The 26,142-nt window shown below is 38.9% G+C and overlaps 2 protein-coding genes across 18 annotated transcripts in view; one reads left to right on the forward strand and one right to left on the reverse strand.

Annotated features, from left to right (window-relative positions):
* Positions 1–18,795, forward strand: part of add1 (adducin 1) — a 50,606-nt gene extending 31,811 nt beyond the window's left edge. For 4 of the 14 annotated variants that reach the window (XM_062982039.1, XM_062982043.1, XM_062982041.1 and 1 more), the window contains 7 exons: positions 36–137; positions 1,911–2,000; positions 2,093–2,110; positions 2,698–2,790; positions 7,776–7,932; positions 10,496–10,591; positions 16,533–18,795. In XM_062982039.1, coding sequence (XP_062838109.1) covers positions 36–137; positions 1,911–2,000; positions 2,093–2,110; positions 2,698–2,790; positions 7,776–7,932; positions 10,496–10,591; positions 16,533–16,888 — 912 coding nt within the window. In that variant the 3' untranslated portion in view covers positions 16,889–18,795. Of the gene's footprint in view, positions 1–35; positions 138–1,910; positions 2,001–2,092; positions 2,111–2,697; positions 2,791–7,775; positions 7,933–10,495; positions 10,592–12,978; positions 13,014–15,100; positions 15,148–16,532 lie in introns of those variants that run through there. The other 10 variants (XM_062982042.1, XM_008111318.3, XM_062982046.1 and 7 more) reach the window with 6 other exon arrangements.
* A 1,396-nt stretch (positions 18,796–20,191) lies between these two features.
* mfsd10 (major facilitator superfamily domain containing 10) overlaps positions 20,192–26,142 on the reverse strand; it is a 38,215-nt gene continuing 32,264 nt past the window's right edge. For all 4 annotated transcript variants that reach the window (XM_008111311.3, XM_008111313.3, XM_008111312.3 and 1 more), the window contains exon 13: positions 20,192–22,287. In XM_008111311.3, coding sequence (XP_008109518.1) covers positions 22,181–22,287 — 107 coding nt within the window. In that variant the 3' untranslated portion in view covers positions 20,192–22,180. The remainder of the gene's footprint in view (positions 22,288–26,142) is intronic.

The raw sequence follows: 26,142 nt of genomic DNA on the forward strand, positions 1-26,142 counted from the left end.
CAATTTTGATTCATATAATATTTTTGATACTTCAGTGGACTAAAGAAGATGGACATAAAACTGCCACCTCTGCTGTCCAAAATCTATTTGTTCCATTGAACACGAACCCAAAGGAAGTCCAGGAAATGAGGAACAAGGTTTGTACTAGCAATAATTGTGGCATCTCTGAATGTTTTTATTGTTTAAATCAGGAGTGTCCAATTCATTTCCATCAAGGGCCACATCAGCTTTATGGTTGCCATCAAAGGGCCGTTAAACCCATGGACAGAAAATTCATGGATACAGAGGGCTAACTATATATTTTTACCTAGTGGTCAGTGCTCTTTTTACCTTCTATTTTGGGTCTTCATATGTTATTGAAAGACAACTCCCATCACTTTTTATTGTCTGCCACACAGACGGTACAATGTGGCTCTGAGGTTGAGGAAAGGTTAAAGGGCATTTTAATGTCAGACATTATATCCAAAAGCCTTGTATCTAAATGCAAACACCACTATCCTGACTAAACAGAACAAACTGAAGCCTTCCAGATGTATCACAACTCCCATCAGCTCTAGTCACGATGTCTAATGATGAGGAATACACAATTGTACTCCGGCATCTGGAAGGCCACATAAAATGATGCGATGGGGCGTATTTTGCCTATTAGCATTGAGTTTGACACATGTGTTTTACATAGAAAATGCACGTGTATGGTAACTGGATATAAAGATAGTTGTTTGTATTTAGAAGCTTTGTGTACCTTTTACTGGAAATTATTCACATATATTGAAGCACCGTCCTAAAAGAACATGCTAGAAAAATCAGTTAAAACACAAATACTTTTATTTTTTTATATAAAATTTGCTTTTGCTTGCAACTAGAACAGGTGGAGAATTACACTTTTAATGTAGTATGCAGATCACACTTCTCAGCAAGGTCTCCTACCACCTTCATGACAACAACCAATTAGAATACCACAGATCTGCAGGTATTCATTAAGTGTGTCAGATACGTTTGTTATGTAGTAATCAGTTTTACACCTATTCCCACAGACGAAGGTGAACATTTTCTTCCTCATCACTTTCCTGCCCTGTCCATTGTTTCATCTCCCATTCAGACCCAGTACTGCCCCAGCATAGTCCCTACCTTAAGAAATAACTGCTGCAGTCCTGACCCCAGTAGCGGCCATTAGTTAACTGTGTGAATTGAGCTCAAAATAGGATTTTGATAAATGCTGGGATTTTAATGATAAACATGTTCTTCCATTATAGCTTCTTTTATTCCTTGTGAAAAAACAAACATAGCTTATTCAAGGTACATGGCAGGAGGTAAATGGCAAATGTTCAGTCTGCATTTTAATGTAGGACTCCTGCAGGAATTTCTGAAAGCATGATGTTTGTAATCCATTGAGCTTAATGAGAAGTAAAACCCAAATATTTTCCTGTCTTATTTTATTGATTTTTACATTTTATAGATTTTGCTTAAATAACTGTAATTGTATTAATAATTCAATTTCATTTTAACTGACTTTTTGTATGTTTCTAATAATGTATTTGTGTTTTAACTGTATTTATTTCAGTTTTGAATTTTGTCATCATTGTAGAATTTGCTGCCCACAAAGAACTGGCAGAAATTTAAATCTGAAAAAGTTGTTGAAATGATGAGGATTAAAAAGCTTGAATTGTAGAGCAAGGAGAAAAAAAAGATAATGAAACTGATTTTGCTGATTTCTAGATTTTTGGAAAGAATCTGAATTAGTGTTGGTCCAAGCACCTCATATTATTGTAACTATTATTATCATGAAAATAATGATAGATATGTAGCTGCAGGAATGTTCAGGCTGACTTGGAACAGCTCATACTATGATGATTCAGTGGACAGATTTAGCTTCTTTTATTCACAGACGTTGACAGTATTTTCTCTTTCAGATCCGGGAACAAAATCTGCAAGACATTAAAACTGCTGGCCCACAGTCACAAGTGCTTTCTGGGGTGGTTGTAGACAGGAGCCTTGTACAGGTGAGAGCAAAAGCTGCTTTAAAATGCTAATTTATGGTATATTTCTCATTGTCACCTAATGCATCACTATGAAATTATTCTTTAATTGGCAGAATGTAACTATTTATAAGGTAAGTGTTAGAGGTAACATTTTGTCTTCACAACCATGCCCAGAGCCAGAAGCGCAGTGGAAGCATGCCATTAGCAGCGTACTACCTGTCATGCTGGTTGTAGTGCATGAGACGTGCAAAGGCTGTGCCTCTATGGGCTAAAATTCCACTCTGAACTAGTCAGGCTTTGTAGTACTGACTATATTTGAAAAAGTGCTTGTGTCAAACGATTGTTTCTAAGTAATGGCTTCCTTGATGCAAACTATATAGAAATAAGAAGATTTTATTGTACAGTCATCCAATTGAACAGTTACAAAGGGTAGCTTTTCCAGTACAGCATATGCACTAATGGCTTGGCTAAATAAAGATAAAGAGAAAAGATACCCAAAGTCTTTTTAATTGTACTTTATGAAGTTTGACTAGTGTCATTGTCATAGTGATCATTGGTAAGGTCGGGTTAACTTATCTTGCATGTTGCATTGTTTTCACTGCTTTAGCATCAACATTTACTGTTTTCCTGCATGTGTTTAGCTCATGCTGCAATGCTCTTAGCTGATAATGTGAAGCCTGAGCTCGGTTTGCTCTGTTCACTCAATTTACTGTTGCAGGATGCTCCCCTCTCAGACTGTACGGAAACAATTGAAGGGCTCGATCCCACAGAGCAGGCCTTTAGTCCCGCTAAATCTGTCTCTATTAGAAAGGTACTGCCCTGTCATACTGCTGTATATGCTATTATATACCTTTTAATTTCTCTTGAACGCTGGGTTGTAGCTTTTGTTGATGCATTCATGTAAAAAGAACTAGATGGGTTTGTAAGTTAGGCATATGTATATTTTGATGTAAAATAACTTTAAAAGAGTGCCAGTTTACTAATTTCGAGACCATAAATAACTTGTATTAGGCTATAAGCTGCTGTGGGTAGTATTCTTTTACACATGATCCTTGTGTAAGCATCCCAGACAGTCCCATATAATTTCCTCAAATATAACTGGGAATATTGCAATAAAGATGATGTAAACATGGCTGTACATGTTTTCCTGTAAGAAAAGTTGGTTAGAGAGAGACGTGAATAAGTACTGCACAACATATGGCCCACCCACAGGCCACATGTGCTCCCACCCCCACCCCCCAAGGATTTCGGGTAGCCTGAAAAAGCTGTCACTCTCACAATTTCCCCTGCTGCCAGTCATGGGATTTGTAATTTTATAAGGTCACTCTGCTTTCCGGATTTGAACCTGGGACCTTTCGGTCTTCAAGTTCAGCAGCTCAGCTCTTTAACACACTGAGCCACTGGAGGATCCTAACACCTTTTTAGATGTGCATAATTTTGCAACACAGTAATTTAGTTTCACTAGCAAACAGGAGGTTAAGCCAATCCCTTATAAGAGATACTGATAAATCCGTATCTCATGAAAAGCTTTCATTTATATTTTAAAATATATATATGATTTATTGCTTATTTCACATAGACTGAGATTTCTCATTTTGTTCAAGCGCCACACCTACACACTGCAGCAAACACACTAAGATGTCATGACACACAGTTTGGAAAGTTCTATTCTAAAGGTTTGTTATGAATTCCTATAGTCTTTTTACGAATTGTGTACAAAGCTTAATTTGGACACAAGTACATGGATCTGAAATTGTAGCCAAATTAAGAAAAACAGTCCCAAAGTGTAGCAAGGCAATAGTCTTGAAAATAAATCTTTATTCTGGTACGGGGAATTCAAAATAGGGCATTTTTCCTATAGAAAACCTAGATGGCAACAGTTTCAATGCAAGACCTGGCTCAGAAGGCAAACACGAATGTTACTCTTCTGGAAAACAATAGCATCTGTTTAGTGCATTGGTTTGAGGCAAGAGAACCTGCTCTGTCTGTGCTGTCTCTGCTTTCTTTTCTTTTCTTTCTTTCTTTCTTTCTTTCTTTCTTTTTTTTTTGATGATTTTCATTTGATGGATCAGTGGAAGTCACAATTAGATATTCGCTGTAGACTTTTTTGTGCAAGCATCCACTGAAGAAATAAATACTTCCATATGTTAAATTTTTGACTCCTGTATCACTCAGTAATCCTCATTTTATATTTACTACTATGTGGCAAATGTGGATGTTTCAGATTTTCTTCATTGAACAATTAATTGATTGTTACGCTACAGTTGCAATTCAGATCGTGCAAGAAATTGCAGAGTACAAGAAAAATGTTAAATCCCTTTTTACCAGTGTTTGAAATATGTTCATGACTACATTAGTCTAAATTCATTCAGCATATTCTGAAAGATTGTTGATGGCTGTAAAACATTTCTTCTTACAGTGTAACTTTGTGTTGATAATGACTGTAAACAGGGTACTCTTTTTCAGAGAGAACACATTTCTGTTGGATCACATCCTCAGTTATCATTTGTATTAATTTGACACAAAATATAATCTTACTAGCTGTGCCCGGCCACGCGTTGCTGTGGCTTAGTCTGGTGGTGTCAGTCTACATTAGGTTGTATTTATGCTGTGACCTTCACCCTTCTTTATACTCACATTAGTAGTAGTATTTGAAGTCTGTTACCTTCTTCAATTTTTGTGTTGATTGATAATTGCTTGAGATCCCTGTTGTCTTTGGTTTGTTGTTAATCGTGATGTCTGATTCTGCTGAGTGCGGTTTACATCTTATTGTGGTACAATAGTCTTTTTTTTTTTTTTTGCCTGTGTAGGTGTTTATTGTTGTTGTTGTTGTGGTTATGAAGCTGGATAAGTTAGATGCTACTGTATTGTTTTTTGGAGGCCCAGTGTAGCACTGACTGGCCTCTCAGCCTCAGTGCCTGGCTGCTTCTTGCCTGTGATGGTGTAGATTCTTGTTGTTGTTGTTGTCATTGTTATTATTGTAATTGTTTTTTTGGAGGCCAAGTGTAAATGTAGGGGATTGGGGAGGTGGATGAGCACTGAATGGCCTTGTAGACTCAGTGCATGGCTGATTCTTGCCTGTGTAGGTGTTTATTATTAGTGGGTGAGTGGATGGATAGATGAGTGGATGGATAGAGTGGGTGCTCTCCTTGTTTCCTTTATTCCTATGCTGTTCCCTTTCTCTTCTCCGATCCTGAGCTCGCTGATAAGAACACACTGGTCAGAAAGGAGGGTAAATATAACCGGATCAATGGTCTTTCTCTCCCTTTTGCTCTTGGCCTTCTGGGCAAAGAAGGAGGGCTCTTGTACTTGGCGTTCCTTCGCTTCCCTCCCTCCCTCCTTCCTTCGTTCTATCCGTCCCAGCCTTTCCTGCATGCGGATCCATGGAACTGGGTCAATGGGTTGGATGGCGGGGAAAGAAAGAAGGAAGAGGCCTCTAATTGAAATGCATGGACTCCATGCCATGGGGTGCTGGGATTTGTAGTTTGCATGGAGTACAGCTAGAACATATTGATGCTGATCTTTATCACTTGGATAAAATTATAAAACTAAAATAAATCTGCAATGTTTGAAGAAAACTCATTTTTGTAGGTGACAAAAAGATGTTATGCACAATATAATGTTAAAAATCATTATGTTCCTTTATACCTATGAGTGTTCTGAAGGAATAGTAAAATACATTTGTTTTATTCAAAGGAAGCAACTACTTTAGGAAGGCAAATACTTAATGTTAAAATATATGATAAAACTGTCCAAATTGCTTGGCTCAGGCAAACAAAAGAATGTTTAGTTAGAAATGGAACAACATCATGCTTATCTTCCATTTTTTTAAAGGAAAAAGGCCAAAAACAATACTCTTTCAGCCTGTGCAAATCAGAAACTTATGTACTTGTGGCAAGCCTGGTTTCTGCATATGATCCTCCAAGGGCTGCAATTAAAAATGCCAAAACTCTTGAAAATCTGGTAGTTAGAATAATAGAATCCTAGAGTTGGAAGAGAATCCATCTAGACCAACTCCCTGCCATTCAGGATAATACAGTCAAAACAATTACTGACAGATGGCCAGGCAGCCTCTGCTTAAAAACCTCCAGAGGAAGAACCCCACTACCCTGCAAGGCACCATATTTGGTTGCCAAACAGCTCCTATCATCAGGAAGTTCTTCTTAATGTTTAAGTAGAATCTCTTTGCCTGCAATTTGAATCCATTGCTACGTCTCCTACCGTATTCTCCAGAGCAGTAGAAAACAAGCTTAACCCCCCCCCCCCAATGTGACACCCTTTCAAATATTTAAACAAGGCTATCTTATTTCTCAGCCTTCTTTTCACCAAGCTAAACGTACCCAGATCCCTAAGCCAGTAGGAAGCTTCCTATCAACAAGGTGCAGGGTCATAGCGACAAGGATGAAGAATAAGGTTGGGGAAATAACACATCCCTGTTTGACACCTGATTCCACCTTCAATTGGTCACTTAGAGAGCTACTGTGGTCCAAGACTTGCCGTCATGTCGGATCCACAGGATGTTCACAAATTTGTCAGGGCATCCAATTTTTTGGAGGATAGTCCAGAGAGTACTGTGATTCATTGTTTAGGACACGTTTTCTAGCCCCCTCCCTATATGGGGTGAGCAGAGTGGATCCTAAAAACGGCTGTTCAGTCATGATTACAGCTGCCGAAATAACTGCCCTGTATCTTGAGGTAGAATGACTGAATCCATATCCACTGCCTATGTGCCATCTGTGATTAGGGACTTCCAGTTTTCACAGTCCTGCTCCTGTCGCCACTCGCTGATTGCCATAGGACTTTTGTTGGTTTTGTTTTATTTTTCTTGGAAGATACCTGTATGTGGTTTTTTTTTTAATGTGTAAGCGTTAGTGCACACCCAATCAACACACAGTCTTCACAGAATGAGGTGCACATCCAGTAGCATGGTTAACATGGTGACGGTGGCTTCCCATCTGTTGCAGTCTTCTTCCGCCTTCACAACCATTGCAATGTGTGCCATGTTGTCATCCACCTGCTTCGCCGTTAAGGCCTTCAGATTGTTCTTAGTCTGTGGCACCTCTTGGGAGTACATGACTCCCAACTGTTACACCTGCAGGTTCATTGGAACATGTAAGCTTCCTCACCACGACAAGGTGATGATCCATCAAGGGGGTTGGCAACAGTAACCTACTGACTGCTTTAGACATTTACATAAATCTTTTGGGCAGTGTATATAGTGGACTCTATTGAAGATGCTTCAGCTGTACTTCATAAAAAGGAAAATCAACCTGTTTAGCAAGCCTTTCAGATGCTGATTTGTCATCAGTAAATGTTTTATTTTTTTACCTATTTTATGTATCTATATGCCTGGGGACACAGAACCATTTCTCGGGCCAAAAGGGGTTGCAAGTAGAAAACTGTAAGAAGCCTTGGCCTAGACAATGCTTTCAGGTTTACTGTAATCCTGGGTCTAGTACTACATTTTAATGTGCTGTTTAAAAGTGAGATAGTTTGGGGTAAAATAAGTCTGGTGCTTTTTCTCAAGTGCAAAAGTCAGCTGAGCGTGTAGATAGTATTTGCCCTCTATGTTTGTTTATAATATTTAAAAACCTCATTTTATGAAGCGAATTTAGTAATAGTTGTGTTTGTGAAATCAGTAACTTTTGTGCTTGGAGAACATTTTGTAAATAAAATGAAAACCTCCTCGTGTTATGTTTGGCACAGATTTAAACAATTTCCCTTATTATTTCCCCTCCTGAAAGTTTTGGTGCTTTGTATGTTAATTGGTGAAGTAATTGCCTTTTTTTCAATTAGGGAGAATTGGTGACAGCATCAAAGGCAATAATTGAGAAGGAGTACCAGCCACGAGTCATCGTGAGTACTGCAGGACCAAATCCCTTCAACAAACTTACAGACAAAGAACTGGAAGAGTATCGCAGAGAAGTAGAAAGGAAACAGAGACAAACAGAAGGTTGGTGTGCAGTAACTTTATCATCTGCCTGTAATATCAGGTTTTTGAACATATGTGTCTAAATGCGTTTCTAAATGCAGACTTCTATGAGCTGATGTGATACTGCTGTGGTTCTACTGTGACATGAATTGAATATGTATCTTATGCCAGAGAAGCATGCTTTACAGAACTTTAATAGAATCTTTCTGTAGGACCGTTGTTCTTCCCCTTTAAGAAAGTGGGAATGTGGATAGTGTAAGCGTTCTTCCATTAGCTAAAAAGAGGATCAGATAAATTGCACTGGCCGAGGCGCATTTTGGTGTTACATGTATTTCTGGATATATTTGACCTGCCAATTCCAAAATGACACCAATACCCCCCTATCAGCTCTAGTCAGTGAGCATATACCATCTACCAGTCACCATCTGGTCACCCATAGAAAATCATGATAACCATATGTAAGAAACTAGAGCTAATGCAGTCTAAGCAATGCTATTTTCTGAATCAGAGCCCCAAATAACCCCAGTAACAGGCCTAAAAACCAAACATTGTTGGCCTATGTTATTTTTGCTATGAACCTAAATATTGTGATTATTCATTTTAAATCTAAAAAGGGTGAGACGAAGGTGTAATATCTAAAGCATGGTAGTTTAGAATGGGAAGACTTTGTTTTCAGATTGACTATTGCTAATATTTGATAAGCAGCAAAATATAGTAATGATCTAAAACTTTGTAATCAAATCCCATTGATATTTGGACCATGCACACTTTGGATGGGAGGGGCAGTTGGTGGAAAAGGAGTCAGAGTTGTTTGCCACAAAAATTGCCCTTCTTCCCTCAAAAGAAGGAGGAGAAGACTGCAGAACATTTCTGTAGCAGTGTTCTGTCCTGAAAGAGGCAGCAAAGTGAAATGGAGGTAGCCTAGGGGCTGGTGGAGATTGTTGCAACATATGAAGCCTTTGCTATCATTCTGTATTGTTTGCATCTGTAGATGTAGTTTATCCATGCCATTGTTGCCACTTAATTTTTTGTGCTCTTCAATGTTCTTGGTATAGCTTACATGTTCTATGTCTATATTGCCTTCATAACAACTACATGAGGTGGTTTAGGCCAGTAGACAGTCATTAGACTGGGTAGGCCGGGCTGGATAATCCTAGTACTGATCATCATTGCACCACAATTGCTGTTTTAATTGCATGTGAGCTTTGAAGGCTCTCTGTGAAAAGCTCTCGGATGGTTTTAGTTTTGAGTTCTTTGCCCAAAGGGATATCTGCAGGAGGAAGAGAAGACTCAACCCAATCCTGCAAGGAAAAATGCTCTTTTTACCTCTATCTGATAGTGCTTAATTGAGTAATTGGATCAGAAAGAGATGGGAATCTCTGTATGCATCCCCATCCTGTCTCTGATCAGTTGTATGTAACTCCTAGCAAACAAAGATTAATTGGGACAAGATTATTTTGGCAGGATTTGCAGTGTCAAAAAGACTCAGTGCTCAACTCATATTAAGAATGAAGGCAGTAGAAACACTCCCAGTGACATAATAGCAGAAAGAATGTCAGTTAAAACACACTGAAGTTATATTATTGTATTCTCAAAGTGATCCCTAACTGACTCGGGTCACAAAGTGAAGATACTCTTTTACATTGGAAAAAAGGACCAAATGAACAGGTATGAGAAATGTATAAAGGGATGGAATATGTTAATTGCTTGTACATACATTTTTGTGATTCTGTTCTATGTGTGTGTATACATACACAGCATAGGAACTTGTACCTTTTTTAAAAAAACTTAACAGTTCAGGTTTGTTTCATTGTTCTTGATGTCAGTTCAATGCTTTTCCTGTAATGTGATAATATAGATGGGTTGACTGAATTGATCTAAAAGCAGTATAAAATGTTTGCATTTGTGTTTATATTTTATTTTACTTCCTCTGAATGCTTAGAATGTGTTCTTTGAATATGTTGGCTGAGATCCTGAACAGGTTCCATCTACACGGACCATTTAATACAGTTCAAAGCTATCTTCAAACTGTGGTGACCAGGCAACAAACTATCGTAAAAGTAAACAAAAGAAAGCCCTTAATGTGCATCAGTGCTTGCTAGTTTGTGTAATCACCATCTGAGCCTCAAACTGGTTCTGGGATTTCCTGGTTTGAAACTTCATTGAAGGCGAGTATAGATGAGGGCCTTTGTCAGACATTTCTATGATGATGACAGTTTTGTCATGGTAGTTGCACCTTCCCGAAATCTAACTTTTCAGCCAAAGGCTTTCTAAGGCATTGCAGATCAGGACGCGACAGGCCTCTGTTACCATTAGCCACAGCAAATTCCAAATGCAAACATCAAGCTACTGTTTTTCATTTAACAGAGAGCACTATAGTGATAAGTAAGGTATTACAACCGTGAAGCTCCAGTCTTTGCTTGATAGTTCTCATCTGTTTTGCTTATTTTAGTCCTCTGAAAATGTTATTTCCTTTAGTAAAAATGAACTTAATGTACATCACTTGCTTTTTTTCTGCACATTTAATATGAAGGAGTGTGGTCATATTTGTAAGCTCTGAATCCTGGTGTTTTGTTGTTTTTAGAAGATTCAGAAGATGCTAGACAGCAGAGAGAAAAAGGTTCTCCTGACCACACTGTTGCTTGTACTCCACCCAGCACTCCGGTTAAGCCAGAGGAAGGTATGGCCCCAAAGATATAAGAGTCTATGAAAGCTGCACCTAGGTTTTTGTTTTTCTCTGAATTCTCTGTTGGGAGGAAAGAATGTTATGCGTTATTCTCCGTAGAGTCATGTAGCTAAATTTTGTGGTCGTGGTTGTACTCACAATAATAAAGAAATGTGCATTGAGAACATAGAAATTTCCTTGTTGGGTCAGACCAAGATCTTTCTAGCATCATCAGTGTTTTCTTTCTAGCAACATGTCAGCCTCTAGAAAGCTATTTTCTCTCCCTGACATTTGGTTATTTGGAGCATCAGTTTAGCTCACATGGCTTATCAGGTGCTCACTTCCATGAAGCCTAAACTAGTGGGCAGCAACACGTTTTGATTAATTTGTATGAAGATAGCTCTCTTATGGTCTCTTAGTTTCATAGTGGCTATTATTTGTTCTTGCATTTTGAAAAAGAAAGAATTTTTCATCTCCAGCTCTGCAAGTTTGTCAGATTCTGTTTTCTTTTCTCTACTTTTCAGTACTAAAAGGTGTTCTATCCTTTTTTCTCTCTCCTAAGGAAGCTGCTCACATGCTTCAGTCATTTCAGTTATGTGTGTGTTTTTGTAAACTGTATCAACCCTGAGACAACTCTTTTTTTTCTTTTGTGCTATGGTGCTATTGCACTATTCCAAGTACAACCAAATTACTGTATACCTTTCATAATAATAAGCACTGCAATGAGTTCAAGTGGATGTTTCACTATAACGTCAATATGTCTTTTTGTGAAATCCAAGTCAGCATCATAACGATTCCATAAATCCACCTCCCCACTCATCCATGGTGACAATCTCTCCTGTCTGGGGAAAGTACTTCATCCTGCCCAATATGGCTGCTTTGTCCTCTGTAAAATCTTGTCTGACAGAGAGAAATTGGTACCGTATTCCATAGCAACAAATCTATTGATAGAGAAAAGCAATTTGGCTGGAATCCAGTTGAGTAGTTATAAGTGTTTAATGGCCATACTTAGACTAAATTCTAGCCCGATTGAATTTTTTAAAATTCAGCTGTAGATACATATTTCTTCAATTGTAAGATGCCATTGTTTGTAAGATGCACTCTAATTTCAGTACCACCACCATCAACAGAAATACACAATATATCTGCAATTGTAAGATGTACGCCATTTTTAGAGATGTTTATCTAGGAAAGCCCCTGGTGGTGCAGCAGATTAAATTGCTGAGCTGCTGAACTTGCTGACTGAAAGGTTGGCAGTTTGAATCCGGGAGCAAGGTGAGCTCCTATTGTTAGTTCCAGCTTCTGCCAACCTAGCAGTTCGAAAACATGCAAATGTGAATAGATCAATAGGTACTGCTCTGGCGGGAAGGTAATAGCGCTCCATGCAGTCATGCCGGCCACATGATCTTGGAGGTGTCTATGGACATCGCCGGCTCTTTGGCTTAGAAATGGAGAGAAACGCCAACCCCGAGTCGGACTCGATCACACTTCGATGACTCTTCTCCAGCATATCCCTTTTCTCCTGTAATTTCGGCTTCTGTTGGCAGAAATGTTTGTCAGCAGTAGTTCCTGCTAATACTGTGTAAAGATTGGGCCTCCCTTGAAACTGGAATGACTGGTAGCCAAAAATATCAGGATATTGGTTAACACGGGATTTTTCTGTTGTCCTAGTTTGCATTATTCTGTATTCATTCCTAAAATGGACTGCATGCTATTTTGCTCTGATAGCCAATCTGAAGAGACAATTTTCAATATCTTCAGGATTGCCTGAAATCATACCAAATTATTCATAATTTGGTAGTTATGCTGGAATTAGATTGTGTAGACCCCATCCACACTCAAGCCTTTCAGATTCATTGACTTTGATGTGAATAGAGTTGCTTAGGTAAAGAGTTCGTCTGTGTTCAGCAGAACCCCCAACTACCTACAAAGGACAGTCATGTCCCTGGAGAGGAAGGATTTGACAAAGCTCATTTGTTTAAACAAATAGGTAAAACTGTTTGTTGAAGTGGCAGAAACTTCATGAATTCTGCTTGGTGGTTGCACATTTCTTAAGCATTATTGTAATTGGATTACACCTTCTGTTTTCTGTTACTATTCTAATTTAGATTAAAATTTGTTTCTCCAGTGGTCTCTATCCAATGAGAGCAGGGGCAGAGACACCTTTTAATCACATTTCAACTGAGTGGTATAAGCAATAAGACAGGTGTAATCTAAGATTTGTTCTGTGTGTTTTTTAACCCTGAGATTTACCATGTGTGTGTTACAAAGTTGTCTGTTCATACCACCTCATTCTGTATTCTATAAGAATGGGACTGCCCATTCTTTTAATATAATGGCTGTGATGGATGCATAGATTCTCTACTTGTGCTTTTTTCTTCTTGTGGCTGCATTACAAACAGGAGGTGGATATGCTAAAGAGTACCTGTTGCCATAGTAAGTACCATCCCATTCCTGTTGCTGCTGCTTACCCTGACCTGTCTGTGCTTTGCTTCATTCTCTTGCATCTTCTGTGATGTTTTCTCCTTTTGTCGGGCATTTATACAGTATGAATATGCTTAACTAATTTCAATTGCTTTAGAGGAAAAATTACATCAAAATTACATTAGTAAAACCATAGTTTGCATTTTAAGGATGTGAAACGTAGTATCAAAAATGTCCCAAAGGCTGTAGGAAGTAGCCTCTGAGGTCTTCAGTAATGCTTCAGCCTCAGACAGGAAGATCTGTTATTACATTTCCCTCTCACCTTTGCCACAAGACCAAACTCTGACCACCAAAAACAGGTATTTTATAGGGGTATTTGGCAGATGTGGCAGTGAGGGATTTATTGGATAAAAGAGGACATCCATCAGCTATTAGATATATTTCCAACATAGAATGAAATTTAGATGTTGCTCAGTACTTTCCTCTTGCTGCTAGCATTAGGAATAGATCTTTGGTTAAAAGAAGGAACATGCCCATGAAAGGGGGAAATGGGTCAGATACTAGTAAAGTGAGCCAAATGCTTTGCCTTTTTGGCAAAAGTCCATCATGGCTTTGGGTGAAATAGAGCATTTGAAATTGAGCATTCATCTTCCTGAATGCCCTTGGGATTACTACCTAAATTAAATTTCAGTGTGGCTTCCAAATGAAGTGTGTATGTTGGTAGCTACATAAAATCATCACTTAATCTTTTAATCTTAATTAAAGCATTTTAATCTTAAACTACTAATTTCCCCTTAAAAAGTTAAATTACTATTGTGTTGCTTCTTGCATAAATAAAAAAAAGTTAAATTGACTCTTTTGTAAAAAAAAAAAAAAGTAGACAGGCTTATTTCATACTGTTGTGTTGATGTTTCAGATGTCTATTGTTTTCAGGTCTCGGTGCAGGGATGGGAACCATGCAACTTCTGTGGCCCCTTGCCCCCCCCCCCCAAAAAAAAAAAAAACTTCAACCACACTAAACAGACACCTCCTGTTTATGCAAAACATCTATTTTCAGCCAAGGAACAGCTCTGGCTTTGTCTTTAAATATTTTTTCAGGGGTCCCACTCAGAAACAGCTCTTTCAGAACATCCCAAAATGATTAGGGCATCACTTGAAGTTTTAGAAAATGGCATTCATGGAACATGTGCTGGGATAGAAGAACCCCAAAATGGAGTTCTAAGACTGTATACCCAAAATACTCATGACTAGACATTTTAGTCAAAAAATCAACCCCAAAACACTGGGTTAACTTATTCACAGATCAATGTTACTATTATACCTTAACAAAGTATTGAATAGAGTAATGAAAGGTGAGAGTTTAGTCTGTCCTGGGAGAATATAAAAGAAACACCCACCCTGTCTACACTCTCTGCTATGGTGCCACTTTAGCCCATTTTGCATTCCTGGGTGGTGAAATGGCACTGGTTGGCATTGGTGCTTTCCCCCTCCATAGCACACACCTCAACTTGTGCACGGGTCAGATCACAATCCGCAATTTTGGCCTCAAAACCTGCCATCAACTTACTTGTGAGGCCAACTTATACGTGTGTATGTACGGTACATACTGGCTCCTATTCACGGTCCCTTATCTTCATGCTAAACAAAGGGACATTTCAAACAAGATATAAAAAATTGAAGCAGAAACACATCACAAGCCCTTCAGGGTAGAAAAGTTCCATGTTCTTCCCCATATTGAAACTGACTAGAACCACATTATGAAGCAGTTCTTTATAGCACTATTTTAATGAGGCCGTTATTCTTCAGAGATTTATTTATGCCCCCTTTCATTTTCTGAAAATTAAAAAAATTGTGCTGTATAAAATGTATTATACTGAAGAATTTTTTTTGTATGACCTGCTGTGGTGGACCTCCCACCGTTCCTGAAAAGTAATTGAACATTTAAAGTATTTTGAAGAAAACTAATTATCGCTTACAAATTTCCAAATGGCTTTATCCTCTGACCCTGCTTTCAAATTACCTTAACCCAATTTAAAAGTCTCTTAACATTTGTTTTGCGGAGTTTGATGTGATTTCTCTCTAACATAACTTTTCTTTCAGGTGTTTTAACTTCCGAAACACCAGATTGTTTATTGCAAGATAGAAAGGTAGTGCTCTGGAGGAAGGGCATGGGGGTACGCTTTTGCCGTGCAAATTTTTTCCATTCAGAATTTCCCCCTCCATTGTGGACATTTTACAATGTCTGATATCAAGGGGAAGGGGTCTTTTTGAGATAACATTTTTGCATTCTGAAAATGCAGGGACATATTCTGGGTTGCTGTGAGTTTTCCGGCTGTATGGCCATGTTCCAGAAGCATTCTCTCCTGACGTTTCACCCACGTCTATGGCAGGCACCCTCAGAGATTGTGAGGTATATTGGAAACTAGGCAAGGGAGGTTTACATATCTGCGGAAGATCCAGGGTGGGGGACAGAACTCTTGTCTGTTGGAAGCAAGTGTGAATGTTGCAATTAATCACCTTGATTAGCATTGAAAAGCCTTGCAGTTTTGAGGCCTGGCTGCTTCTTGCCTGGGGGGATCCTTTATTGGGAGGTGTTAGCTGGCCCTGATTGTTTTTTGTTTGGAATTCCCATTTTCAGTGTTGTTATTTATTTACTGTCCTGATTTTAGAGTTTTTAATACTGGCAACCAGACTTCGTTCATTTTCATAGTTTCCTCCTTTCTGCTGAAATTGTCCACATGCTTATGGATTTCAGTGGCTTCTCTGTGTAGTGTGACATGATGGCTGTTTGAGTGGTCCAGCATTTCTGTGTTCTCAAATAATATGCTGTGTTCAGGTTGGTTCCTCAGTGTTTTGCTATGGCTGACTTCTCTGGTTGAGTTAGTCTGCAGTGACTTTCATGTTCCTTTATTCGTGTCTAGGCAATGCTGCGTTTGGTGGTCTCTATATATACTTGTCCACAGCTGCATGGTATACAGTAAACTCCAGCAGAGATGAGAGGATTCCTCTTGTCCTTTGCTGAACGTAGCATTTATTGGATTTTCTTAGTGGGTCTGTAGATAGTTTGTAGGTTGAGAATGCTTCTGGAACATGGCCTAGAGCTTGGAAAACTCACAGCAACCCAGTGATTCTGGCCATGAAAGCCTTTGACAACACATAGTATATTTTATTTGTATAAACTAAGTAATCCACAGTTCAGATTTTACAGTATATCTAATGAAAGCAATACATTTTTATATGTACTTTTAGAGAGGAGCAGTTAAAACTATCAGTAAATGATGTGACTTTATGTGCATCAGCCTTTCAATTTTTGAGACATTCTCTATTTTTGGTATAGATTTGAACCATTGATTTTTAAAAATCCAAATCAATAGAGGAGAGACAGGCTCCAAAGGAATACTGCATTTTTCTGCCCTGGGATTCTGATCTGCGCTCTGGATGTTCTTCTTCCAGACAGAGCTGATTTCTGCTAAGAGTCAATTGACGTCCTAGGCACATATTAATATCTATGTCCTGTTGATTGCTTCATTAGAGAGGCAGCCTAACCAGGCTTGCAATTACGACAGTGATGCTGCAACTTTCAAGCAAAGCCTCCCAGACCTCACCCCTGATGAGACTTCAGAAGCCCTTGGCATTTCAACCTTTAAAAAAGATGATGATGATGATAAATGTGGCAAAGATCTTGCTCAAAGCCAGACTGAATGTCCCCCTGAAACCCAAGATCCCCCACCTCCGCCTGGCGAAGAAGCAACGGCTCCATCGGCTGAGGAGGGGGCAGCGGCCGAACCAGGTGGGGATGAGTCTCCTGGGAAGTCTCCGTCCAAGAAGAAGAAGAAGTTCCGTACGCCTTCTTTTCTGAAGAAGAACAAAAAGAAGAGCGACTCCTAAAGAGCTTCAGAAATATTACGTTTTAGAATCTCAGTGTATTAACCATTAGAATTTATCTGATCTTACTAAGTGATCATAGTTTCCTTTTTTATGTACAACTCAGAACAATCTTTAATCCCTCAAGATAATTGCTTGATCAATTGAGATTATAACAGAACATTAACAAGAAGGTGCTAGCCCTGTTTATGGAGCAGTAACTCACTCAGTATGTTAGTCGTGATTGAAGAATTTATAACCTTTCGGAGATTGGGGAACTGCTCCCAGCATTCCTTACAATTGACCATAACTAGCAGGGACAGATGGGATCTGGAGTTGAACAACTGGAGGGCTACAGGTTTCCCTGCCTTGATGTAAATTACTTACACAGAAACAATCCCATGGAAGATAGTGGGCCACTCTGTGTAACTTCGAAAGCTCATGTTGCTTTGTGTATGAAGGCATACATTTTTCACCAAGTCCTATGTGATGTTGCTATCTGCTCACTCCTAACATTTGTCCCAGAGCATACCGTTGCTGTAAAAGGTAAAAGACTAACAGCACGAGGATCACTGAATTTATGCTTTGAGAAGTTATATTACTAAAACAAGCTTCTGCACTGTGTAATTAGAAATAACCTTATGCTGAGGCTTGACAGAGAGCTGTTTTTTCTCCCCTCTTATTCTGTATTGTAGCATAGCTGAAATTTAAACGTGTGTAAGAAGAATGAAGTAATTTTGTGGTGTTTCCTGCTAACCCCTCTACCTGTTTTCTAATAAATTTAATGTAACCTTTTTCCACAGAATAAAACTGCTATTTTACTAGTTTGTTTTCTAGCAAAGGCGTGTATTCAGCATCACCTGAAAATTTGGAACATAAAAATGTCTGACTAGCATAATATCATTTTAAAAATTTAAACGTAAGACCTGCTGCTCCTTTCTGAGAGCCCAGGAAGGCTGCCTACATCCTGGCAGCAAGTGAATATAGCTGGGATTTAACAAAGCTTGCTGTTCTCTTCAGCTTCTTGGAATTCACTCATTTAAAATGCAGTGCAGTGACTAAACTGTGTTGTGCCTGTGGATGTTTTAGAAACACTTTTGTTTTAATAATTTGGTTTACTTCATCAAATATTAAAGTTGAGTTATTTCTAGTTGTAAACAAAGCAAACTTTCATATATTATTGGAGGTCTGGGGAACTAATATACTGACTTTTATTAATTAACTTGAATATAGTAATGAATAATACACCACTTACAAATCACGGCTTTGTTGTATTATCAAAATCTGACAAGATAGTATTGTATGCCTTACAATTTGTGCTTGAAGAAAGTGCAGAAAATTAGAATGAATTCAGTAACTGGGCACAGCTTTATTGTAAACAATGCCTATGTTAGGTTGCAAGTAGATAACCTTGGGGCGGTTTAAAATGGCAAAAGATTTTTACTTCCAGCATAACAGTGCAGAAGCATTAATGGGAGAGATGAGTTAGTGACCATCAGGTTACTTTAAATTTACTGCCACAAAATTGGCCAGCGATCGGCACTGACCACTACAGAACGAGAGAGAAATCTGAATAAGAATATTTAATGTGGATTGCATGGCACTAATAGCTTGAAGCTTGTTTATTAACTGTGTCTCCTGTGAACACCAAGAACCTTTGTGTCTCGTTGCCAGGGTTGAAACTCTATTACAAAAGCCATTGCTCCAGTGCTACTGTCATACAATGCCAGGATGTTTATGCAATGATTTCTAAGTTCTAATTTTGTAGTTTTCCATTCTTTGTATTGCAGCATGAAACCTAGCTCTGTATGGTGCAGTTATTCACTGCGGTGGGCAGAATGAAATGGAGCAGGGGCAGGGAAGTGTCTTGTATTTTTTCCTTCTTTTGCTGTTTAATTCAGTTCTATTCAAAAATAAAATTCTTTAAAGGAGATGTTTCTATTTGTTATTTTTTTCTCCAGCTGAAGTAGTGTTGATTCTTGAGATGTATTAGCATTTCTTAAATGTTCAGTACACTTGTGCAGCCATTGGGAGATGTATCCAGTTAGATGGGGTTGGGAAGGTGCGTTGGCATATCACCATTTGGGTTGCTAGGAACTTGCCCATATCCTTCATATCCTGCAGGAGGGAAGCTAACTACGATCTTTACTACTGCCCTATTTCACACAAACTGACCGCCTTCCATCTGGAAATCTATGTTCTTACTGCGTAAGACTATGTGCATCCAGAATAGGTCTCTACAATCATTTGTGGACCCACCACCAAGACTCTACACTTGGAATAGGATCATATTCGGCCACGAGTGATGTAGCTTATGATGATAATCACAAAAACCTCCCAGTGCCTGTGGTGTGGTACAGTCATTCACATTGGACAACATGCATGCCTGAAGGAGAATTTAAATGTACATATGAGGCATCTTCACCAGTACAGGGAACATTTAAGGAAGGTACCCAAGGATCTTATCAAGAGTTATCATGGTGGGTGTGTCTGCAAAATATTTGCCTGCATTAGAGGCTACCAGTAAGACTTCGGAGGAAATTTAAGATCCTAATGGTAACTGATGTGGACCCAGTCCACCAGAATAGCCTGGTTCCATGGGAAATTACAGCATGGAAATGTATTGTACCATAGCACTTATGTAACATCATTTAAAAAAAATCTGTTCCTGATTTGAAAGCGTTATTTCCTGTTTAATTTTATGGTACTTACTTTGAAAGTAGTTATATTACGGAAACTTTGTTTTTGTGGCTGCCACAAACTATGTTGAATTGGTTGAGACTCAATGAGATATTCATTGAAAAACTAGAGCAAAATGTGCAGCAGGATGTTCCTCCTGCAAAAACAAAGTTTAATACACTTCCTAATGTGTGATAGAACCAGTTAGAGATAGGACATTTTGTGCCATCAAGTTGCTTGACTTATGACTTTTAGCCTTTTAAAGTTCTTCTAGCTTATTTTTTTGGCTTAGTTGCCTAGCAAAGTTTTAAAAATGTTTTTAAAACTTTATTAAAGCACTTCATGTGTGTAAACTACATATCTGTATCTCTATATACCTGAATTAGGACCTCCATCAATATTTTAAAAATAATTGTAAGTACTAGTTTCTTACTTCTAATATTTATCTGAAAATAGATGTGTTTTTTTCCCTTTCTTTCAGCCACTAAATAAATTTACCAGTTCACATTCTTTGTGATTGAGGACAGATCTAGAGGCTTATGTGCTTGAACTGGAATGATTTGCAATATGCAAGAGAATAACTTGATTCAGATTGTATAAAGGCACTGTGGTGAACAGACGCTTTTGAAGAATCTAATGAAAAATCCATAATCTCAAAAAGTTTTATTTGGGGAAACAGAATGTAAAAAAAATCAGTATAGTACAAAACATAGTATCTGGAAAACTAGACATGAACTATGTGCACTACTCTAAAAGCGGCACATAATGTTACAAAAGATGGCATCATTCATTTTTATTAATTCATTTGATGTACATTGTTTCAAAATTCAAATTGTTCAGCAATTCGCCATCTATTAATATGATTATAGCATATGGCATCATCCACATTACCATGCTAAGGCCACATTTACAAGTTGCCTACAGTCTCTGAAGACAAATTCATTGTTCAAATATTTTAGACATGTATAATATGACAGTGAGTGCAACAAGAAATTACATCCCTCCTAGTATTTTTTTCTGGTACATGTTTCTAAGACACAAGTGAGATACTAGATACGCTTCCTACATGGTTTTGGTTATACAAACATACTTCGAAGGGAAATGTAATCAATAATTTGAATTTATAACAATGGTCTATCTCAGAGAAAATTACAATGATACTCAAATTACACTGAAATATTTAAACTGATTGTTCTACTCATATGTTTTCTTGTTCTTTGCCACCAAACACTAAATGTTACAACTTTTTGCTTTCAAACCTACCACCATTTCCTGTTCTCATAATTTTTTGCCTTAACATAATGAAGCAACAAGAAGGGAAACTATTAGGCCACTTCAAATCCCGACATTTCTTAGTTTACTGTATTCTAATCTTATTAGTAAATTAGTAACTGAATGATTTTTTTCTGTATAAATGTGTGAGTCTCTGAAAAATACATTCTGGGGGAAATGACAGAAAACATCAGAGGAAACAAAAATCACCAAACTTAAAGCATATGTTCTTGGTTTTACTGGATTGACAGAATAATTATAACTTTATTACAATTTTATTTACATAATTTTTATTACATAGTGGTTGATGCTCTTTAGTTTGTACCCATTTTGTATTCCTAGATGTTGTTAAACTACAACTCTCATCACTTTTGATTATGTGCCAAACGGACTGGGGTTAATGAGAATTGCAACCCAACTGTACTTGTGGCTGTGGGGTTGGGGAAAGGTTAGAGGATATTTTATAATCAGGCATTATATCCACAAGCCATGCAACTAAATCCAAAGCTCACTCTCTTGACTGAACAAAACAAACTACAGCCTTTCAGGTGTTACTGTATCACAACTCATCAGCTCTAGTCATGATGTCTCATAATGAGGGATACAGGAACAGTAGTCTAGCACCTAGAGGGCCACCTAAAATGACATGTTGGGCCGGATTTGGCACATGGGTCCTGTGTTTGACACACATGGTATAGATGGAGTACCTCAGTGAAGATATGCATCATTTCTCACTTCAGAATACAACTCCTATCATTCCTCATCACTACCTGTACTGTAAATGTGCAGCCCAGTATCTGTAAGGCAACGTGTTTCTTATGCTTAGTTTAAGGCAACATTCATCCTACTCTACAGCTTGTTAAATCCAAAGTAAGAGACAGGTTTGGTGTTCAAAATATACATATGTGTACAAATAGACTTAGTAAAAATGTGTTGGGGAACTTTTCTGTAGATACTGACTACAGATGTTTGAGTTCCAAATCCAACAGTTCCAAATCAGAAAAGGAAAAGAGAGAGAGATGCAGTGCACCATTTGCAGACCTTTTGGTTTTTTAAATATACTTTTCTTCAAATTCTTAACAAAAGCAATTGATGAAAACATTTGAGGACTGTTACATTACAAGGACCATTCATCATAGTGAACATAAGAAAAAAATATCCACAAAGCTCTTCATTCTGATCTTGGTGTGTCCCAAATATATATAAATATGTGGCCTTACTGTGGATTTTGTGAGCCGAAGATTGAGTTATTTCTCAAGATCATAAAAACATGACATTCCATAAAAATGTGCAGTTCTATAAAACTGCTTCTTGGTCAGTCAAGTGAGCATGATACTTGTAATGTCTTAGAAAATATGTGATCACTTATTCCACTTTCTTTTGTTCTTGAATGCTTCGAAGCAGAATGAAGGGCAGGAGGAACAAAGAGGCACAGACCGTGAAACAAACTTCAGCTCCTGCCAACCAGTATACTGGAAAGAGAAAGAGAAGCTATAAAAGCACTGTTAACAATCCTGAAAAATGGAAACTATCCCAAAGTGACCTTCATGAAACAGTTCAGAACAAAACTAAGTGAGAATAATCGGATCACTCAGGATTGCATCAGGAAGCAATTTGTTCTCTCCAGCCTAGGAAGTTATCGCTTATCTGTTGGCAATGGCAGAAATCTCTACTCGGCAACCACATCAACAGAGTCCTGAAGAACTGGTGAAAAGCAAACTATGCCCATCCGAGACAGCAAATGCCTGCTTAGGTTCCTAAAGGTTTACAGTAATAAATTCACAGGCATAGGAGAATGGCTGCAGTGGGAGACATGGCTTTTCGTGGAGCTTGTTTCAGCTTGTTGTCCACAAGCTGTATGACAGTTCAGTAGAGTTGATGGGGGTGCAAAGCTCTGGGGCTCTCCTGCCAACAAATGCTAGAGCAGGACTTCAACTTTTTCAAGTCATTGCCCCATTTTGTCTGAGAAATGTATACATGACCCCAGATATAGAAAATAATGTATACAAATCACACCTTTACTGATCATTTATTTTAAAACAACTTGGTGGGAGGGTTTTTTTTAGCAATCTCCCACGTCCCTTCCGCCAGCACACAAAAAATTCAAAGGGAAAGAAAGTGCCTTCATGGGCAGAAATGTCAACACCAAGTTGAAGGCACTGAGGAAGGAAAGAGTATGAAGCATAAGTGGGACATCTGAGTCTGGAGGCAAAACGGGTGAAAGAATAAGTTCTAGGCCCTATACCTCTCTCACTGTGACAAAGATGTCAGAAATATTAAAAATTAACTCGGCATTTTTAATTACAAAAATGAGTCAAGCACTGAAAAGGTTAAAATGGGTGCAACGACTCAGCAAAAGCTGCAGTTCAGTATAATCAGGTGTTCCTGTAGCTTAGTAGGCCTCAGTATGAGAAGGCCCGGTGACAGAAACCCCAGGTTGAAGGCCTCATGTGTGAAGCTCCAGTGTGAAGGCTGCTATGTGTGAAGCTTCTGTGTACGTTTGGTGTGAGAGGAGGCTCTGCGAGAGTGAAGCTAGAAGCGGTTTATCTGAATGAGAAAGAAGCCCAGTGTGGAAGCTGAGAACAAAGAAGTATAAAGAACTTTATTTGTGTTTATAAGGTAAAGGTAAAGGTTTCTCCTGACGTCAAGTCCAGTCATGTCTGACTCTGAGGGTTGGTGCTCATCTCCATTTCTAAGCCAAAGAGCCGGCATTGTCTGTAGACACCTCCAAGGTCATGAGGCTGGCATGACTGCATGGAGCACCGTTACCTTCCTGCCGGAGCAGTACCTATTGATCTACTCACATTGGCATGTTTTCGAACTGCTAGGTTGGCAGAAGCTGGAGCTAACAGTGGGCGCTCATTCCGCTCCCGGGATTTGAACCTGGGACCTTTCGGTCTGCAAGTTCAGCAGCTCAGTGCTTTAACACACTTCGCCACTGAAGTGTAATAGAAACCTTGTTTTTGTAAATAGTGCAACAATATTTTTGTTACAAAGAAAAGCCTCCTAAGGAAGATATAACATTGGTCTGTCAGTTTTTGTTATTTTTATCACTTTTGGCTACTGGTGATGGGTCATGCTGCTGCTAATAAGTTACTCTGCTATGCATTTATGGGGAGGGTCTTTTGTTAATAAGCCGACTCAGCCAACAGGATGGAGAGAAGGGAGGAAGAAGACCTCCCCAGACTTTCAAAATAGGAAAGGAAAGGGAAAGAAAAAGGAAAGGGAAAAATGCCCAGACTCCCAAGAAGGGAAAGGTAGACCCTGACACACTCACAGGCAAGAGGGGCGCTTCTGATCGGACAAGCCCGGTCAGACATAGATTAAAAACACAACTCAATAAAATTTAAAACAACATCATGACAATATAAAAACAACAACATCAAACAACCAATAGCCTGAACAGTAATAAATACTGAAACCCAGAGGGTAGGAGTTTGTGCAAGAGAGTTTCTAGACAGGACCAATAATAAATTGGGGATAGAAGGGCAATGCCATTTAGAACACTAAATCTATAGGGCAGGGGACAATGAAAAAGTGCAGGAACTGATAGTAAGTTATAGTTGGGGGCCAATTACCTGGTGAACTGTTTAATCGAAAGCACAGAGCAACAGCCACATTTTTAATTCTTTACAAAAAGTGGACAGGGTGGATGCCAGTCTAATCTTGGGGAGAGAGTCCCAACATAAAGAGCTATGGGGACCCCACATTTGGGATCATGATCCACACTTTAAGAAGCTTTGTGCCAGAGTAAGTTCAGTTCCACACAAGACAGGAAATGCAAACTAGCCCTGTACTGAGACAGTTCCATTCCTCTGCTTCAAAGTGTGCCTGAACATATACAAGCACATATAAATCAACCCACACAGGGATAAAAAATATATCTGCATTTCTCTACATCTATAGTCAGTTTGTCTTTAAAAGTTTCAGTGAGCAATTCAATAACCAATGAAAACCAAATTAACCCAAAGCCAGAGTGCCAGCCGCTGCCATGGTTTCTAAGAGTGCTGCAAGCTTGGTCTTTGTTGCTGAGTTTTAATATTCCTTACTCGCCCTTTTCTCTTTTCCTTCAACGTTTTATCACTCAGCTGCGTTCTCTTTTTGCTTCTCTTGCAACCATTTCAACTCAACTTAGCTGACTGATCCACCTAGTTTTATCAATCTTTTTCAAACCAAACTGTTTCTTGCCTCTCTTTTTCCTCTCCAACTTTTCACAAGGCCCTTAAACAGGTGGCATGGTGCCTTATGAGCAAAGAAAAAATATGGATTCAAAAGAGGCTGAAGTATTTGACAAAAGATAAAAAGACTTGCTCAGAGACATTTCCTCTTTAAAAAAAACTCTCTTGTGCCCAATCCCAGAAGTACTTCCTAACTTTAGGACAGTTCAACAAGGGAGGGGAGGGATGACACTAAGGCACCAAAGTGTTTCCACCAAAGGGTTTTAAACAGAGGCTGGATGGCCATCTGTCGGGGGTGCTTTGAATGTGATTTCCTGCTTCTTGGCAGGGGGTTAGACTGGATGGCCCATGAGGTCTCTTCCAACTCTACTAGTCTATGATTCTATGATTCTTCCCTGCAATAAGCCATTAGTAAAACAGCATGGCCAGAGAAAATCTAGCTGTAAATTACCTCAAGCTACCGCTAACATCAGACAGAGAAAAACACAAAGCAGGTCAAAAGGAAAATAAAATAATCTAATCCCCATCCAAAGCTAAGAGTGATCATTTGTGCACTGTGGGATACTTCCTGACCTGGATACTTATCAATGCTTCCAGCTACATGATATTTCCTTGAAGGAGCCCAGCCTACTGACAGCAAGGGCACATCGCTTCTGTTTTTCTCCCTCAAAGTTCACTGAAAAACACTAATAATTCCCAATCCAGGAACCAAACATAATTCCTATTCTTGGTTCTGACTAGAAACGAGTCAGTAAATTAATTGGATTTATCTATGTGTTAATTTAAGGGCCCCTGGTGGCACAGTGTGTTAAAGCGCTGAGATGCTGAACTTGCGGACCAAAATGTCCCAGGTTCAAATCCCGGGAGCGGAATGAGCGCCCGGTGTTAGCCCCAGCTCCTGCCAACCTAGCAGTTTGAAAACATGCAAATGTGAGAAGATCAATAGGTCCAGCGGGAAGGTAACAGCGCTCCATGCAGTCATGCCAGCCACATGACCTTGGAGGTGTCTATGGACAACGCTGGCTCTTCAGCTCAGAAATGGAGATGAGCACCAACCCCCAGAGTCGGTCACAACTGGACTTAACGTCAGGGGAAAACCTTTACCTTTACCTTATGTGTTAATTCATCCTCCATTAAATGATTCAATGG

This window comes from Anolis carolinensis, chromosome 5 (assembly GCF_035594765.1).
Source record: "Anolis carolinensis isolate JA03-04 chromosome 5, rAnoCar3.1.pri, whole genome shotgun sequence".
Lineage (NCBI taxonomy): Eukaryota > Metazoa > Chordata > Lepidosauria > Squamata > Dactyloidae > Anolis > Anolis carolinensis.